General features: G+C 42.9%; 1 protein-coding gene across 6 annotated transcripts in view; it reads left to right on the forward strand.

Annotated features, from left to right (window-relative positions):
• MTM1 (myotubularin 1) overlaps positions 1 to 16,880 on the forward strand; it is a 96,372-nt gene that overhangs the window by 41,523 nt on the left and 37,969 nt on the right. For all 6 annotated transcript variants that reach the window (XM_070784882.1, XM_070784883.1, XM_070784884.1 and 3 more), the window contains 2 exons: positions 2,939 to 3,049; positions 7,347 to 7,448. In XM_070784882.1, coding sequence (XP_070640983.1) covers positions 2,939 to 3,049; positions 7,347 to 7,448 — 213 coding nt within the window. The remainder of the gene's footprint in view (positions 1 to 2,938; positions 3,050 to 7,346; positions 7,449 to 16,880) is intronic.

Genomic DNA, 16,880 nt, shown 5'->3' on the forward strand with positions numbered 1-16,880 from the left:
TGCTAGCCATACCATCACACTTTTTAAAAAAAAATTATTTTTTTTAATTGGAGGCTAATTACTTTACAATATTGTACTGGTTTTGCCATACATCAACATGAATCCACCATGGGTGTACACGTGTTCCCCATCCTGAACCCCTCTCCCACCTCCCTCCCCATACCATCCCTCTGTGTCATCCCAGTGCACCAGCCTCGAGCATCCTGTATCAGGCATTGAACCTGGACTGGCGATTCGTTTCACATATGATATTATACATGTTTCAATGCCATTCTCCCAAATCATCCCACCCTCGCCCTCTCCCAGAGTCCAAAAGACTGTTCTATACATCTGTGTCTGTTTTGCTGTCTCGCATACAGGGTTATCATTATCATCATTCTAAATTCCATATATATGTGTTAGTATACTGTATTGGTGTTTTTCTTTCTGGCTTACTTCACTCTGTATAATAGGCTCCAGATTCATCCACCTCATTAGAACTGATTCAAATGTATTCTTTTTTATGGCTGAGTAATACTCCATTGTGTATATGTACCATAGCTTTCTTATCCATTCATCTGCTGATGGACATCTAGGTTGCTTCCATGTCCTGGCTATTATAAACAGTGCTGCAATAGCCATACCGTCACACTTTTTAAACTTTATTTTGAAATACGACCTCTCAAGAACTTGGAAGAAAAGTCCCTGAGAGGTCCTAGGTACCCATCACTCAGCTTCTCCACTAACTGTATTGCTTTATCCAGCCCAGAACATCCAGGGGCATGATAACATTAACTAAGACTCTGACTGTGCTTGATTTCATCGGGTTTTGCACACACCCATTTTTGCCATGTTTTTGCATAGAGTCTGATGACATTTGATGCCATGTGTCAGTTCGTGTTCCCACCACCAACAGTCAAAATATGCAGCTCCTCTGTGGATGCAGAACTCCGTTTATAGCCACGCCCTACTTCCCCTCAGCCCCAGTGGCCACTTCTCTGTTCTCTAGCTCTACAATTTTCTTGTGTCAAGAAAAGTATGAATGGAACCATAGAGCACATGAGCTTTTGAGAGTGGTTTTATCCGGTCAGCATGATGCTCTCAAGATTCTTCTAGGTGGTTGCGTGTATCTGTAGTTCATTCATTTTTGTAGCTGAGCAGTAGTCCATGGCATGAACACACCACACTCTTAGACTTTTAAAATTTCTAGAATACCCACGAGTGGTATTTATATTTTTTGAAGAAATGATTACTTTCTTGTATTTTGTTTTAAAGACATTTAAGGTAAATAAAAAGCAAAAATTTGTATTTTATTTGTATTCCACAGCAAAGGACATCTTTTTAAGAACAAAGACTCAATAGGCAGCTTTTAAAATTTTTGTTATCAAAGTCATCTAACACAGCACTAAAGAAAATATTGGATTACTGAAATTTTCTATAGCCCTTTCTACCTTTGTCCATATGAATATATATTTTACATTTTTGGAGTCACAGTGTATTTTGTTTGCTGTTTTTTTTTTTTTTAATACTTCAGCTTATTTTTCCATGTACCATAATTATTTTAGTAGCTTGTGCTCTTCCGTCAAGTTGACTATAATGTTCTTTGTCCTGATGGCCGCCTCTGGCTCCATCTTCACACAGGTAGCTTTTCCTCCTATTGCTCCATAGCTGTAAGATAATGTCAGAGGAGTGTCATTGTGGGCTCAAAGAGTTAGGACCATTTTTATGGTTCTTTTGATGTATGTTCTAAGACCTTGGCTTGAATCTCAACCTTTCCCTGTAGTTAGCCAAAATTTTTTAAAGCCTTGGTGATGACATCAGGCAATGGGAATACTTCATCTGTGTCCATTGTCAGGACAATGCAGTCAAAGGCCCTGTTGTGGTTTCTGGCCCAGATGACATATTCTGAACATGGCAGCTGCTGTTCTCTTGGTGTGATGATCTTGATGTGGCTTTACTGACGTTATTCCATCTTTCATGCCAGCAGTCCTCTGGACCCCTTGTGTCCAGTATTGGGTAAGGACTGATGGAGAAGCTATGCACTCAGGCCCTTCTTTGGGAAAAACACCTGTGCCTAAGATACACACTGTTTCCGGATGCCTGGCTTCTAGTGAGGGAATACAGACGTGGAAGTTGATGGTGATGAGACTAGAAGCAAGTGGTGTAATAACATCCAAACTGAGTGCTGTGGAACCGAAGAGAAGGCAGTGGTCAACTCTGTGATCAGATGGGAAGCAGGGCATTGTTAGAGGTGATGCTGGCTGAGCCAGGTCTGAAGCCAGGGCAGAATGTTGGTAGTTGGGAAGCCAGATCATGTGAGGCAAAGAGAACACTGTGCACAGAGCCCCTAGCCCTGACTTTAGACAAAATATTTGGAGAACTATGAAGGCATCTACTTACTTGCAGTGTAGAACATTGTGGGACAGCAGCCTGCAGAGACAGGCTGGGAGCCACATCCTGGGGCCCCCGTGTTGTGTACCTGTGAGTTTAGTCTTTATTCTGCAGGCAGTGCACAATGGCACATGTTTAGTGTAAGTTGTTCAACTTACACTAAGGAGTCGTGTCCAACTCTTTGTGACCCCATGGACTGTAGCCCGCCAGGTTTCTCTGTCCATGGAATGAATGCTCCAGGCAAGAATACTGGAGTGGGTTGCCATTCTATTCTCCAGGGGATATTCCCAACCCAGGGATTGAACCCACATCTCCTCCACTGCAGGCAGATTCTTTACTATCTGAGCCATTAGGGAAGCCCATATAGGGGATGCATTTTGGTTGCATAACTGACTATTCTCATGCTTGCTTTTTCCTGTGTGATCACTATCATATTTTTATTCATAAAAGGTGGTAAAAGGACCAAGGTAAAAATGCCCTGAAAGCACGTGGGTTTTTTAAAAGTATGTTTTTGATTGTTTAATTGTACTGACAGAAATATTGACTTGTGTCTTTTTGTCCATTACAGGATTCTGCTCTAATACTTGATGTTCCTCTGGGTGTGATCTCAAGAATTGAAAAAATGGGAGGCGCCACAAGTAGAGGAGAGAACTCCTATGGGCTAGATATTACTTGTAAAGTAAGAGATTCAGTACTTTCTTATGGGAAAAAAAGTCACGTTAGTGTTGAATGATAAATAAAAAGTGAATGTATGTTTAAAAGAAAACTCAAAGACCCTTGTTCATCCAAGGCCCTGGAGTGGTTCTCCCTTCATGATCAAGCATTCCAGAATCTTCTAGGGGAAGAGTTCCTATGAAAGAAACCTGCTGTTGTCACCAAGCGTGAGGACCTGAGCCAGTCAGTTTTTGCCCAAGTCTGCTCCTGGTGTCCCTTTGTGTGATGTGTCTCCAGCCAGACACCTCCACACCATGTCAGGCATGGGGAATGGCAGAGATTTAATGATAATAACATTCAGTCAGCTATAGTAGTAACTGTTTATTGAGCATCTCTGTCATTCTAAACACATGCTAGGGCCGTTGCATTAAAGCCTCAGGGCAGCCTTCTGAGATGAACAGTGATGTCCCCATTTTATAGATGAGGAGTCTGAGGCTAAGAAGAGATTGGTGAATTAGCTAAGATGACCCAACTGATGGCAGAGTTGGGATCCAAATCCAGTGAGATAATAATTTTGCAAATGACAGAATAAACCTTCTTACCAGAAAACTTCCTTCTTGGGTATTCCATATTAGAAGACTATAGTACCCAGTCTTAGAAAGATCTAGACGGGGTTTGGAGGTCATCTGTCCAAGTGGTTCCCACAGCTAGATAATGCATGAGGGGCACCTGGGAAGCCCTCTTTGGGTTGACAAAGGCAAAGCTTTGGGTTCTATGTCAGATCCTACTGTAAGATAATTGGTGAAGGCTGTGTTCCAGAGGCTGGGACTCTTTCAAGTGTCTCTGACCATTAGTCTAGTACAGGGATCAGTAAAGGGCCAGAAAGCACATAGTTTAGGCTTTGTGGGCCATTAAGATCTCTGTCATACATTCTTCATTGTATTTTATTTTTTTCAACAAAATACAATGTCTTTTATTTTTATTTTTAAAATATAAAAAACAATCTTAGCTTGAAGACCACACCAAGACTGACCTGGGCTGAAGTGTGCTGACCCCTGGCCAGTCTGAGTCCTTCATTCTGTGGGTGAGAAAGGAAGTGTTTGCTCAATGGGCTTCCTTGCCTACAGGTGCCTGAGGGAGCTGACGGAGGAGCCACAGTCCTGGCCCATGTCTCCTTTTGGTCTTGTGCACTGTGGTTTCTTAAAGCCAATCTCCTGTACCTTGTTTTGGATTTTGAAGATAATACGTGTTTGTCTCCAGTTTTTAAAAGATCAAGACTAGTACACTCCATCAGAAAGTGGAGGATTGTGTCATAATGAGACTTGAACTGAAATGCTCCCTCAATCCCCTCCTTGGCAGCCTTTTGTTGATTTTGGTAGAATTCACACTCCCTTAATACCTCATCTATAATCCTAGTGCCTTTCTACCCTTTGGGGCCTAGAAATTGGGGGTTTACTTTTGAGGAAGGTTTTTCTCTTTTGCATAGAAGAATCTGTGGGGGGAGAGTTGTTATTATTACAGCACTTCATGGAAAATGAGGTTGCTCTTCCTATGATTTCAAAGTGACTCTCATTCTCATTGAATTGAAAAAATCCTATTTATTGCCTTGTCAATGGGCAAAACTTGTATTTAAATATGAATCCCAAATCAACAAAACACATTCTTACCCTCTGACTGTGTATTGTAAGAACATGGGGCTGAGGAACAAGTTGGCAGGCATAATTCTCAAATGTTCCATATGTATATTTCATGGAATTAGTATCAAGCCCAAAGACAGTGGCCTAGAACCATGTTGTAGTACAACCTTTTAATTCTGTTATCTCCCTGGAAACACAGGACATTGTGAGAGTCGAATTCTGTTTTCTCAGGAACAGACCTGAGGGTGACAGAAAGAGAATCTGCTCTAGTGGTAAAGGGCTCGCCCCCTGTCTCCCGCAGGTCCCCTTTCATCTGCAGTCACTAACCACAGTCCCACCGCACTGCTTTCTCAAAATGAGAATGTGGAACCCCCTACAGATTGTCTCCACCAGGGCCGCACTTGGGGATTTCTGCTTACCAGTGGCAGCTTGCTCATGCTGGACAGAAGTCCCAGTGGTTGTCATCTACAAACAAAAGAGAAGGCAGCTCCAAATATAGGAATTCCTACCCCGCAAGCCCATGCCAGCCCCTGCTAACAACTCGGAGCTTAAAAAACTAAAAAGCAGAGCCAGACCATCTCACCAGGGCTGTTGCAGCAGGCTGTTGCAGTGGGCTGTGTTTACTCTGTTATCTTGAGGCTTGGCGCAGTACTGCATATCCCAGTTGCTGAATACCAAGGGTCTGATGGCAAGACTTTTCTGCCACGTGGCTCTTCCCCAGGTGTCCTTCCCATCTGGGTCAGGCTCTAGGAGACCAGGTTGAAGGCACCCCTCAGTATATGCCCATAGTCCTCTCACAGATTTGGTGATCAGCCCGTGACTCACTTGCCTTTTCCACTTCAGTTTTCTCGTTGGCAAGACAAGGTAGTGATTCTCCCTGTCTTTGAATTCCATCTGAATCAGATGGCCACACCAAGGCACTTAAATCACTTGTGCTTTGGAGCATTGAAAGTCGTGGTTTGAATCACCGATGGACCAGAATAAAGATTTACTTAGAAATGATCTAGTTTCTGGTTGAGAGGTTAAGGGCATCATGTTATCATTGGAACCAAGGCTGATGGGAAGAAGATCCTTCATGCATCTGTGAGCCCTGGGGATCCTCAGCTAGCCACTGCTGTATTTCAGGCTCTTTGTAAACCCCTTAAAAGCACATCATCTTATTGAAGTGATTTTTTTCCTTCTACTTGACTAGTGCTTTGCATCATGAGACAACAACTAGTGTCTCAATGTTCTTGGAAGATGTTGTGAATCAGTTTTGGGATATTATAAAGTTTGTTGTTGTTGTTCAGTCACTAAGTTGTGTCTGACTCTTTGTGACCCCATGGACTGCAGCATACCAGGCTCCTCTGTCTTCCACTATTAAGTTATGTGCTTTTAAAAATGAAAGCATGGACTCCTGGAGCTGGCGAGGCCCAGTAGATGCCATCCGTATAGAGAGATGGTGTGGGGTCGTTGATGAAAGGCCTGAGAGCCTGGTTCCTTACACTCCCTTCACTGCCCCTTGCATTTGGGGATGTGTATAGCAAGGCTTTTGTCTCCTGCGTGTTGAAGACTTAGGAAGCTTCAAGAGTGCTCTTGAGATAACAAGTGAAAAAGCACTTAGGAAAATATGAAGATGGTGACATCTGAGAGGGCAGGGGCTGGATCTGTCTCACTCCTGAAGCATTGAATGTGCGATGCGGAAGGTGACGGCCATCACTCAGCCACAGAACCATGATTTAAGAGACAACCTCAAAAACTGCCAGCTTCAAAAATATGATAGAACGTTATATCTTTTGCTGGGTAATACAAACTGATTTTTAAGGGAGGTTATTTTATTTTACTTACTTTACTGAATTCAGTTTGAAAGAAGGTTTCCCTGCTTATTGAAGAGATATGTATTGGAAACTATCTCTAAAATCTGGTTTTGAGCATTAATTCTTAGTTCCTAGAAGCATAGTCATTCCTACTATGGTAGATCTTAAGGTGGTCTTTATAGAAGTCTGTGAAAGTAAAATTCTGATTGTAAAGTCCTAAAGAAACTAGCTGTTTGTTTTCAGCCTGGTTTCTATTTGCTTATAGCAGATATTTTAGCTCTTATACTTTTTATCTAAGTTATACCATATTGTTCCAATGAAATGTGATTTTCTTTAAACAAAAAAAGTAAAATTGTATAACAAAATATAAGAGCTTAAAATGCCAGTCATTTCCTAATTTTTAAAAGAGAGACTTTAAAGTTAAAAGCATGAGGGGAGAGGGAGAGAGCTTCTGTATTTTAATGGCATGTTTGACAATTTTAAAATGACATTTTTGGCAGATACACATTTGATAAAAGTCCTATGAATAAAAGTTTTATAATTAAAATACCTCAGAAAAAAAAAAAAAACCTCAGAAAGCAGTTAGACAGACATTGGAGTAATGCACTAGGCAAGGTTTGGTTTTTCTTTTTAACAAATGAACTTTAACTCCGTCTTCTGTTTAACGTGAGTTGTCTTGTCTTTACAATCATGACGATGATGGGAATATTTTCAGGGGTTCTTAAAACCAGATATTTCAAGATATGGTACAAAACAAAGTAATTTTCTTAGTGGTCTAGCTTTGTTGCCTCTTCAGGTAAGTCGATCTTCTACCAGAATAGAAGGTTTTTTGCTAACGAACATGACTCAGTTTGCAGACTGAATTGGCACATTTGTCCTTTGCCCCCAGGACTTGAGAAACCTGAGGTTCGCGCTGAAACAGGAGGGTCACAGCAGAAGAGACATGTTTGAGATCCTCACAAGATATGCCTTCCCACTGGCCCACAGTTTGGTAGGTTCCCGGGTTCTCCTTTGCTTCCTCTGCTGCGTTCCCCAGTGGGGTGTGTGTGCGAGGCTGTTTACTACAGAAGCTTGACCTATTCCCAGAGGGCACAAGCCTCTCCTCTGCCAGTTTGTATGGGGTGGCTCAGTGCAAGTGACCCCTGCCACCCCCGAGCCTGCCCTCTACCTGGGCCAGCCCTCTTCCAAAGGCCAAAGGTGGCAAGGTGACCACAGGCATGTCCGTGAAGTGCTGTGACATCACATCCCAGAGCTCATCGCCCTCAGCTTGGGAACTGAGAGTGAGGCGGGTCAGGCTTCTGTGGTTCCAGTTATACGTGGAAACAAGTGCTCTGAGCCCAAGGGCCATTGTACTTCTCAAATCCGGATTTGTGGTTTAGGCGCAGATTCTTTATTTTTAAGGACTGACACTTTAAATGTCATTTTATGGGGTTTACTGTATATTTGCAGGACAGACTTATGCATTTGTTGCTTACAACCTATGACTTAGTGCATAACAAGTTTTGGGCTGTGTATATCTAAAATTTTCCTTCCTATTTAGCAGACTTAGTAATCTCACCTTGTTTTACTGAGGGACTGAAATAAGCTTTCCACGCATCTTGCTCTTCAAACCATCTTTCTTTGTATTCTGCCTTGATCTTGCCTTCTTTTTTTTTCTTTTTTCCTGGCTTGTGTCCTCTTAATGCCTCCTTCACTTCTGCTGCTTGAGTTTGTTATTTTTTTGTTGTTGTTTTATTTGAAACTTAAATTTCAAAAGATTTATTGATTTTATTTTTGATAGTGTTCTCAGAATTTTCTCTAAATGTCTTTTTAAAAATTTTTATTGAAGTTTAGTTGATTTAATAGTGTTGTGTTAATTTCTGCTGTACAGCAAAGTGATTCAATTATATATTTATGTATATACACTTTTTCGTATTCTTTTCCATTTTGGTTTATCACAGGATCCTCTGCTTGACTTTAAACAAACTTGAAGGCAAACATCTATCAAGGGGAGAACAGGGGAATAATTCTTTAAATAAATATATGCCTTTATTTTAAGTATAGAATAAATAGTGCTCCAGCTAGACTGAAGGTGATGAAAGATGGAACTCTTCTTCCTATGCCTGTCTTTTATTTATTTATTTGTTTTGGGGCAATAGGGACCTGAATTTTTTTCTAGCAAGACATGGCTTCTTTCTTTCTGAATTTCATCAGCAGTTTTTCCATCAAAGGAAATTTATGACTGATGGAAAGGGCAATTATACAAAGACTTGTGGTCTAGGGGGATCTGGAGTACTCATTGTGAGTCATGTGTTGATTGGAGATTCAAATGTGATGCTTACAGCAAATGTGATGATATCAAAGAGTTAAATACATGTTAAGCCTTTTCTCAGTTATTGGTTAAATATGTGATTTAAAAGATATTTCAATATTAACATTTTTAAATGACTAGAATAAAATGTTTAATGGGAATACATCTTTGGAATTACTGTGAAAGTGAGAATGTACATCTAATCCAGGAAAACTAATTGAGGGGATGGGTTCTGTCCTGAGTTTTGCATATCTGGCCTTATATAATCAGAGATGTGAAGATGGTTTACACAGCAGGTGTGAAGGAGCTGAGGCCCCAGTCCATCTCCTGTGTGATCTTGCTTGATCAGTCATCTCCTTTCTCTGGGATTTTCTGTCTCCTTTTGGTTTTACTAGATGGTAAAGAATCCACCTGCAATGCGGGAGACCTGGGTTTGATCCCTGGGTTGGGAAGAGACCCTGGAGAAGGGAATGGCTACCCACTCCAGTATTCTGGCCTGGAGAATTCCATGGACTGTTTCGTCCATGGGGTCGCAAAGAGTCAGACACGACTGAGCAACTTTCACTTCACTTCACTTCACCCTAAAAACAAGTTAAAGTGTTGAACCAGCTTTCCCCTAAACTACTATTCCATTTCTCATTTCAGTCCAAACTTCTGGAAAGAACATTCTAGTCTCTCCACATCTCTGGTTCATTCATTCCCCTAGACCATTCTAGTATCCAGTTTTATTGAAGGTACCTCCTTGGAACTGAGACCTCTCTCTGGCTGAATCTAGTGACTCACTTCAGTCTTCATTGTTTTTGATCTCCCCCAAGCATTCAGTAATTTTGACCACTCTCTTTTTGTGAGTCTTGGTTTCTGTGTTGCTGTACCATCTTGACTGTTCCTTCCTAGTGTCCACTGCCTCTGTTTTTTCCTTAAGTGTAGACATCTTGGTGGTGGTTCCCTATCAACCTTCTTGTCTTGTTACTCACTTTGCCTTGATGATTTTGTTTAATCCATAGCTTAAGCTGTCATCGCTATATGGGTAATTTCTAAATCTAGTCTTGAAAATTGGCCTTGAGTGAATCTAAATGAACCTCTCAAACACCTTCCTCTGGAAGTCTGTGAGAATCACAAGTTCACCATCTCCCTAACCTCTTTGCAGTTCACCAGAACTATTCTTCAGCCTACATATCCCTCAATTTGGATGATCCTCAGTTTCTCAGGTTCAAGAACTTGAAGTCAACTGCCCTGCCCCAATCAGGCATAAAACTTATTTATTGTATTGAAGTACAGTTGATTTACAATGTTATATTTGTTTTAGGTATAAAATATAGTGATTTAGTATTTTTACCGATTATACTCCATTTTATTATTATAAATATTGGTTATATTCCTTATGCTGTACATTACACCCTTGTATTTTATTTATGAAGTCAGCTTTCTCATTCCCCTGCCTTGCCTCCCTAGCTGCATCAATTCCAAATCCTGTAGGTTCTGCTTATTGTGTGTTATTATTATTATTGGGTGTTATTATTATTATTATTGTGTGGTTCTGCTTATCGCTCAGTTGTGTCTGACTCTTTGCGACTCCATGGACTGTAGCCCTCCAGGCTCTTCTGTCCATGGAATTCTCCAGACAAAATACTGGAGTGGGTAGCCAGTCCCTTCTCCAGGAGATCTTCCTGACCCAGGGATCGAACCTGTGTCTCCTTCCTTGCAGGCTGGTTCTTTACCATCTGAGCCATGAGGGAAGAAGCCCAGGTTCTGCTTATGAGTAACTCGAATATTTCTTCCCATCTACCTGTGCTTCCCAACTCACTTTCCTTCCAACTTATCCTCCTCTTTGCTGCTGTCTTTTTTTAAAAGTACTGTATGATCATGTCACTCTATGTCCCTCTCTTCACACAAAAAATGTTCAGTGACTTCCCATGGCTTATACCCTAGACTCCAACCACATAGGATGGCCCTGTGCCCCTCTGGTATACATAGAACTTTCTCAATTCAATCTTTGGTTTCCCCGTCCCCTCTACCTGAGGTCCCTTCATCTCTCTAGAGCCCATCCCTCACCATTTTGCTCAGTCCTAGATCCTTTCCCACATCATGCGTGATCCCTGGTGGGAGTTCATCACACCTGTCACTTGTTTGGACTTTGTAGGTCCTGCTACTGGAGCACTTACCTCCCTCAGTCTGGCTTCTGTCATAATTATATAGTAATTGCCCATCCCCCTCCTATTCTGTGAGCTTATCAAGGCGGGATCAGCCTTTATCTATCTCTCTAACCTCAGCATAATCACTTCTGCATGGGAGATGTACAATGATGGCTTTTTTAAGTGAATACAGGTTCAGAGGAAAGTGAAGGAAAATTTCATTCTGTGGAGAGACTTGGGATGGATTTCTGGATATTGTGGGTGTGTTATCAGAGGATATAGGATTCTGGGTTGCTGTCGTTGGAGTGGTCCAGAGGGGTGCTTTGCTTTATTTTTTGTGTCTGTGCTAGGCATCCCTACTTTTTTGTTTAGGAAGACAATAAAGTGAAAAACTGGAGAAAAAAACGGGAACTGAATGGCTCATACAAAGTTGTGGAAAATTATATTCTCTTAAATTTTAACCACTCAAAGTCATCTTAAAAAAGAAAATCAAACTATTCACCAAAACAATACAAAATAGAGATAAAAACAGATCAGCTATTGACATAGCTTGGGGCTTCCCTGGTGGCTCAGATGGTAAAGCGTCTGCCTGCAATGCAGGGGACCCGGGTTCGATTCCTGGGTCGGGAAGATCCCCTGGAGAAGGAAATGGCAATCCACTCCAGCACTCTTGCCTGGAAAATCCCATGGACGGAGGAGCCTGATAGGCGACAGTCCATGGGGTTGCAAAGAGTCAGACATGACTGAGCGACTTCACTTTCACTTTCACTTTGGAATGTTAGCCCCTGCTATTCCATTCAGTGTGTGCAGGTATTTCATCAGTCAAATTCATTTCAGGGTAGTGTGTTGGGTTGTGTTGGGGGAGCCATGAAGGTGGATGACAAGAAGTTGTAGTACGACGAATGAGACCTGGTTACATTTGGGGATGTAACAGAAGTGATGTGACAAACGCATATGTCTCTGATACAGGTTGGTCGACAGCCAGTGCCGTAAGAGGCCAGGGAAGCCAGCTGGCGATTCCCAGAAAAGGAACAGGTCCAGCTGGAAAAGCCTGCGTGGAATTGATAGTCATTTGGGTTGGGCCTTGAGGATGGTTGTCATTTCCTGTGGACGAGGATGGTGGAGGAGGTGGTTTTTTAGGCAGAGGCAAGATCCTGACCCTCAGCACTAGGGAGGGTAAGTTGGCAGCATGGAGAGTGCTTATTAGGCGCCAGAAAGCATGGGATGGGAGGAGGGGGCAAGAGCTGGGCACATCAGGTGGAGGGATCTGCTGACTCAGGAGCTTGTACCTTGGGAAGTAGCAGAGACTTAGTGAAGGTTTTGAAATAAATGAAGCCAGGAGTAGGGTCAGAGGGAGGACCAAACAAGATGCTGGTGGTGCAGGTGGAGACCACATGCTTGGGCGGTAGTTTGATCTCGGAGAACCGGGAGGAAGGGTGAGTCATCCTTCCTTCTGAGGTCTGCGGCCTGAGGGATAGCAGGGCAGGGAAGTAAAAAACGGATTTCATTTGGGGAAGCAGGTAGGAGCTGGGGCGAGGAAGGAGGATGGGGAATTCTGTTTTGCTCGCAGGGCCAGTTAGTATCTTTTGACAAGAGTTTCCAGCAGCAATTGCAAGCCCACCTCTTAGAAGAGAGTCCAGAAGTATAGACCTGGAATCGTGGTGCTCCATCTGTTTGGAGTCATGGATTCCTTTGGTAACATGGTGCAAGTTAGGGTTTCTCCTCCACTGACAGACACACTTAGGTACAAAACTGGATGTAAAATTTTAGGGGACTTGGAGCCCCTGGGAAGCTCACCTGTAGGTCCTGGGTTGAGGAGCTCTGGTGTGTACCAGAGAAGCTAGCAAGGAGAATGATGGTGAGAGAGGTGATGGGGAGAGCCTGCAGGTTGGGATCTGTGGAAGCCAAAGGCAGAGTGAGCTCTGAGAAGGTGGTGATGGGTGTGCGAAGTTGTGGTGATGGGTGTGTGAGGTTGTGGGGCTGGGGAGGACACTCAGGAAGAGGTCCTTGGGGACTGGACCCCCTAACTGTGGATTGCTTGAGGCTGGGACACTCCTTTCTCATCCTGCCCCTCCAGTGTCCAGTATAGGCATACACTGGTTAAACTTTTATGAATCGCAGGCGGTGGTCTGAGTGGTGGGGATGGGAGCCAGTTGATGGAGGTTTAAAGAGAGAGCAAGGGATGTTTCAAAACACAAAGTAGTGGTAGCAGTCAGCTGGAGGGAAGACATGTTTCCCTGAGAATCTGAAAAAGGTGAATGAAGATGGTGGGCAGGGGAAAGCAAGAGAGAAGAGGGTTCCTTTCCTGAGCAGAAAACAGGGTGGGGTGGGGGCATGGGCTGAAGCCCATTTTGCAGGGCAGGTTGGGAAAGGAGAAGGGACAATTATTCCTCTGAGACAGGAGGGGAAGAAAAGTTTCCAAACTGCCACAGTGGGGAATGCGAGAGTGTGCCAGAAAGGGATTTCCTGGAAGCGTAATCTAAGCCTGATTGCATTGAACAATACAAAGGGCCCCTGCTTGAAAAATAGCACTTTGTTAACATTACTGAAACTGTCAAAGCAGCTGCAGATTATCTCAGTGATTGTTATTGGCACTGGATGCCAGAAGTAACGTAACAGTTGTGTTGGTGAAATGGTGTCTGGAGGCCAAGAGAGCTGGGTTCCAAATCGAGCCATGAGCAAGTGGCATGTGAGTGAGATTTTTTCTTTCACACCAGCCCTGGCTCTCTTGCGTCCTTCCCCATTAGTATTTTCACCACTCGGTGTGTTCATTTGGGACTGAAACTTTGAATTGACCTTGAGCCGTTTAGCCACACACAGTGGATCCCAAACCATTACCTTGATTGGTTCTATATTAAGTCAATCCATTAAGACTTGAAAATTGTTTAGATTGCACTTTCTTTTTGAACTGGGACATTTATTTTCTTGTTTTATTTTTGCTTTGCTTTTCAAACAGTAGAAATCGTACCATTTTCTTAAATGATATTGCAAGTCAATACTAGTTCTAAGGAAATGATAGAACTAGTATTTCTTTTTATGATAAGAAATGTGACAATGCCTCTGATATCATGGTTGTTTTTTAAAGGCAGGTGTACATATGAACAGAGCCTGATACTGCTACAGAAAAATAGTTTAATTGTTAGAGTCGTATGTTCAATGCTAAAGATCCTCTTTCATTGATTTCCTTTATTGTTTGCTCATTGTTTTACTCAGATGGAATCATCAGAGATAATACAAATTTTAGATGGGAGTTTTTCTCTTTTAAACTCTGAATCCCAATCTGTTATTGAGTCATGAAAATATTAAGAGCATCTCTATCTGTTATCTGTGTGTGTCTGGATCATGGTATAAAGTCTTTGGCTTTCTGTTACTCGTAGTCTAGAACGTTTGATAATGATAGAATATGTAGAATAAATTGTGTTTTAAGTTTGTTTATGCAGCAATACAGGAGAAGGCAATGGCACCCCACTCCAGTACTCTTGCCTGGAAAATCCCATGGACGGAGGAGCCTGGTAGGCTGCAATCTATGGTGTCGCTAAGAGTCAGACACGACTGAGTGACTTCACTTTCACTTTTCACTTTTATGCATTGGAGAAGGAAATGACAACCCACTCCAGTGTTCTTTCCTGGAGAATCCCAGGGATGGGGGAGCCTGGTGGGCTGCCGTCTATGGGGTCTCACAGAGTTGGACACGACTGAAGCTACTTAGTGGCGGCAGCAGCAGCATGCACTAATACAGTTGCTTAAATATATCTTTATCTTTAGGTCTGTGTGGATTTTCTTGACATTTGTTTAAATGAAGGGCTTGAGTGTATGATTAAACTCATGGTCTGTAGATTCACATAAGGGAAATGTAGAGCTAGAAGAAATGGAGCCCGAGACCCAGCTGCCAGGCTCCCAGTGGCCTGGATTGGGGAAGCTCAGTAGTGGGAGGAGTCATTCGCAGGTCCCTTCTGCATGGTGGTTGCCAGCATGGGACCCAGGCATCCAGAGTTCCATGTCTGAATCCAACTCAGTCCTTTACCTGCTTCGCAACTTTGAAAATCATGTAATATTTCTGTGCTTCAGCATTTTCATCTCCAATGGGGATAATAACAGTCTCCACCCCACAGGGGGTTATGTGAGGATCAAATGAAAAGTACTTACAAGAGCTCCTGGCACGCAGTAAGTGCCCAATAAATGTCAGTGCTTCTGTTCTTAGCGCCCCGTGTTTCCCAGCAGGTGGAGAGAATAAGGATGATTACTCTGACCCACTCTTCCCAAGAATATGAAAAAAGTCATTGTGATCATATGTGGGACACTTTAAGCCCTTTAAAAGAAAGATGCTCCACACGTAACAGTTAGTAGTCTCAGTAACCAACTGAGGCTTGTACCTTGCCAAAGGATTAGTTGAAAGTCGTCTATTTGAGAGCGTGAAAAAAAAAAAAAAAATCTTAAGTAGAAATGGGATGTATGGGCAGTGGTGCCAGGTAATACACAGAGCTCTTCAGAAGTTGTTTTCTGTTCTTTCCACCTGTGACCCTGCTTGCGGAGTAGCATGGCTCACTCAGGTTTGTGTCTCTGCGCTTGCCCCCTTTCTGGATTCGGCTCTGCAGTATTGCCATATTTCCTACTTTTTGTTCTTCTATGAGCTGATTGGCAGTCAGAGACTTGTAAAGTCTTCTGGTGTTTGCTTTAGTAAATTTGACCATCTTTTGGGCCCAGGGGAGAAGATCCACTGGCTCTGACCCCAAGAGAGATGCTGCGGGTTCCAAGGCCTTTTCTGTGGAGAGCAGCGAGCAGGGCCCTTGTCTTTCTTCCTGGCTTCACTGAACCCCAGCCTGCCCTGCCGTGTGGTCTGAGCAGAGCCATTTCCCCTTGTGTTCTCATGGCACTTCTCATGGTGCTTGCCTACCAAAATAATTCCATAAAGGATACGACACGGGGCTGGGAGGATACACCTCTTTTTTGACCCTACGAACCGAGAATGAATGACCTGGGGTACTTTTTCTGTGCTTTGAGGTTGTAAACCAGACTGAAATGGAGCAGACTCTTCCTTTCTAGGCTGATTACAGATTAATAGCCAACAACCAGAAGCTCATTTTCACCTGGGAATTGAATGAGAAGCTACACATGTGCACGCACCTCTTAGCCTGGATGCGGCCTGAGACCCAAGGGTGGCTTAGTTCTCCATCTCTTTTTCTGACCAGGACATTTTTTTTTTTCTTAAATTAACAGTAAACTTGGGTCATAGAGGGTCTAATCATGATTTTAAAGCTCCTCCCTTCCTGCATCCTGTAAGACTTTGCCCTCTGTCTTCTTTCTGTCTCTCTCCGCTGCCCTCTCCCCTGGTCTTGAGACATGCCCGGCCATCCTCCCTGTGCCCATCTCTGGGGACTATGGTCCCAGCTGGACTGCCCTCCGCTTCCCCGTGCCGCCCTCCATGTCCAGAAGCACAGTGCTCACCGCTGGTCCTCACATCCTCCCTTCCACTCCCTGCCTTGCAACTTGGGGGGAACTGTTGGGTTTTCTTTCGGGGGGAGGGCTGTTTTCTTTTAATTAATTTATTTTTAATTAGAGGATAATTGCTTTACATGCCGTGTTGAGACAGTATGGTACTGGCACAAAGACAGAAACATAGATCAATGGAATGAAATAGAAAGCCCAGAGATAAATCCACGCACCTATGGACACCCTATCTTTGACAAAGGAGGCAAGTATATACAATGGAGAAAAGACAATTTCTTTAACAAGTGGTGCTGGGAAAACTGGTCAACCATTTGTAAAAGAATGAAACTAGAACGCTTTCTAACACCATACACAAAAATAAACTTAAAATGGATTAAAGCCCTAAATGTAAGACCAGAAACTATAAAACTCCTAGAGGAAAGCATAGGCAAAACACTCTCTGACATAAATCATAGCAGGATTCCCTATGACCCACCTCCCAGAGTAATGGAAATAAAAGCAAAAATAAACAAATGTGCCCTAATTAAACTTAAAAGCTTTTGCACAATGAAGA

The sequence above is a fragment of the Bos indicus genome, chromosome X (assembly GCF_029378745.1).
Source record: "Bos indicus isolate NIAB-ARS_2022 breed Sahiwal x Tharparkar chromosome X, NIAB-ARS_B.indTharparkar_mat_pri_1.0, whole genome shotgun sequence".
Classification (NCBI taxonomy): Eukaryota; Metazoa; Chordata; class Mammalia; order Artiodactyla; family Bovidae; genus Bos; species Bos indicus.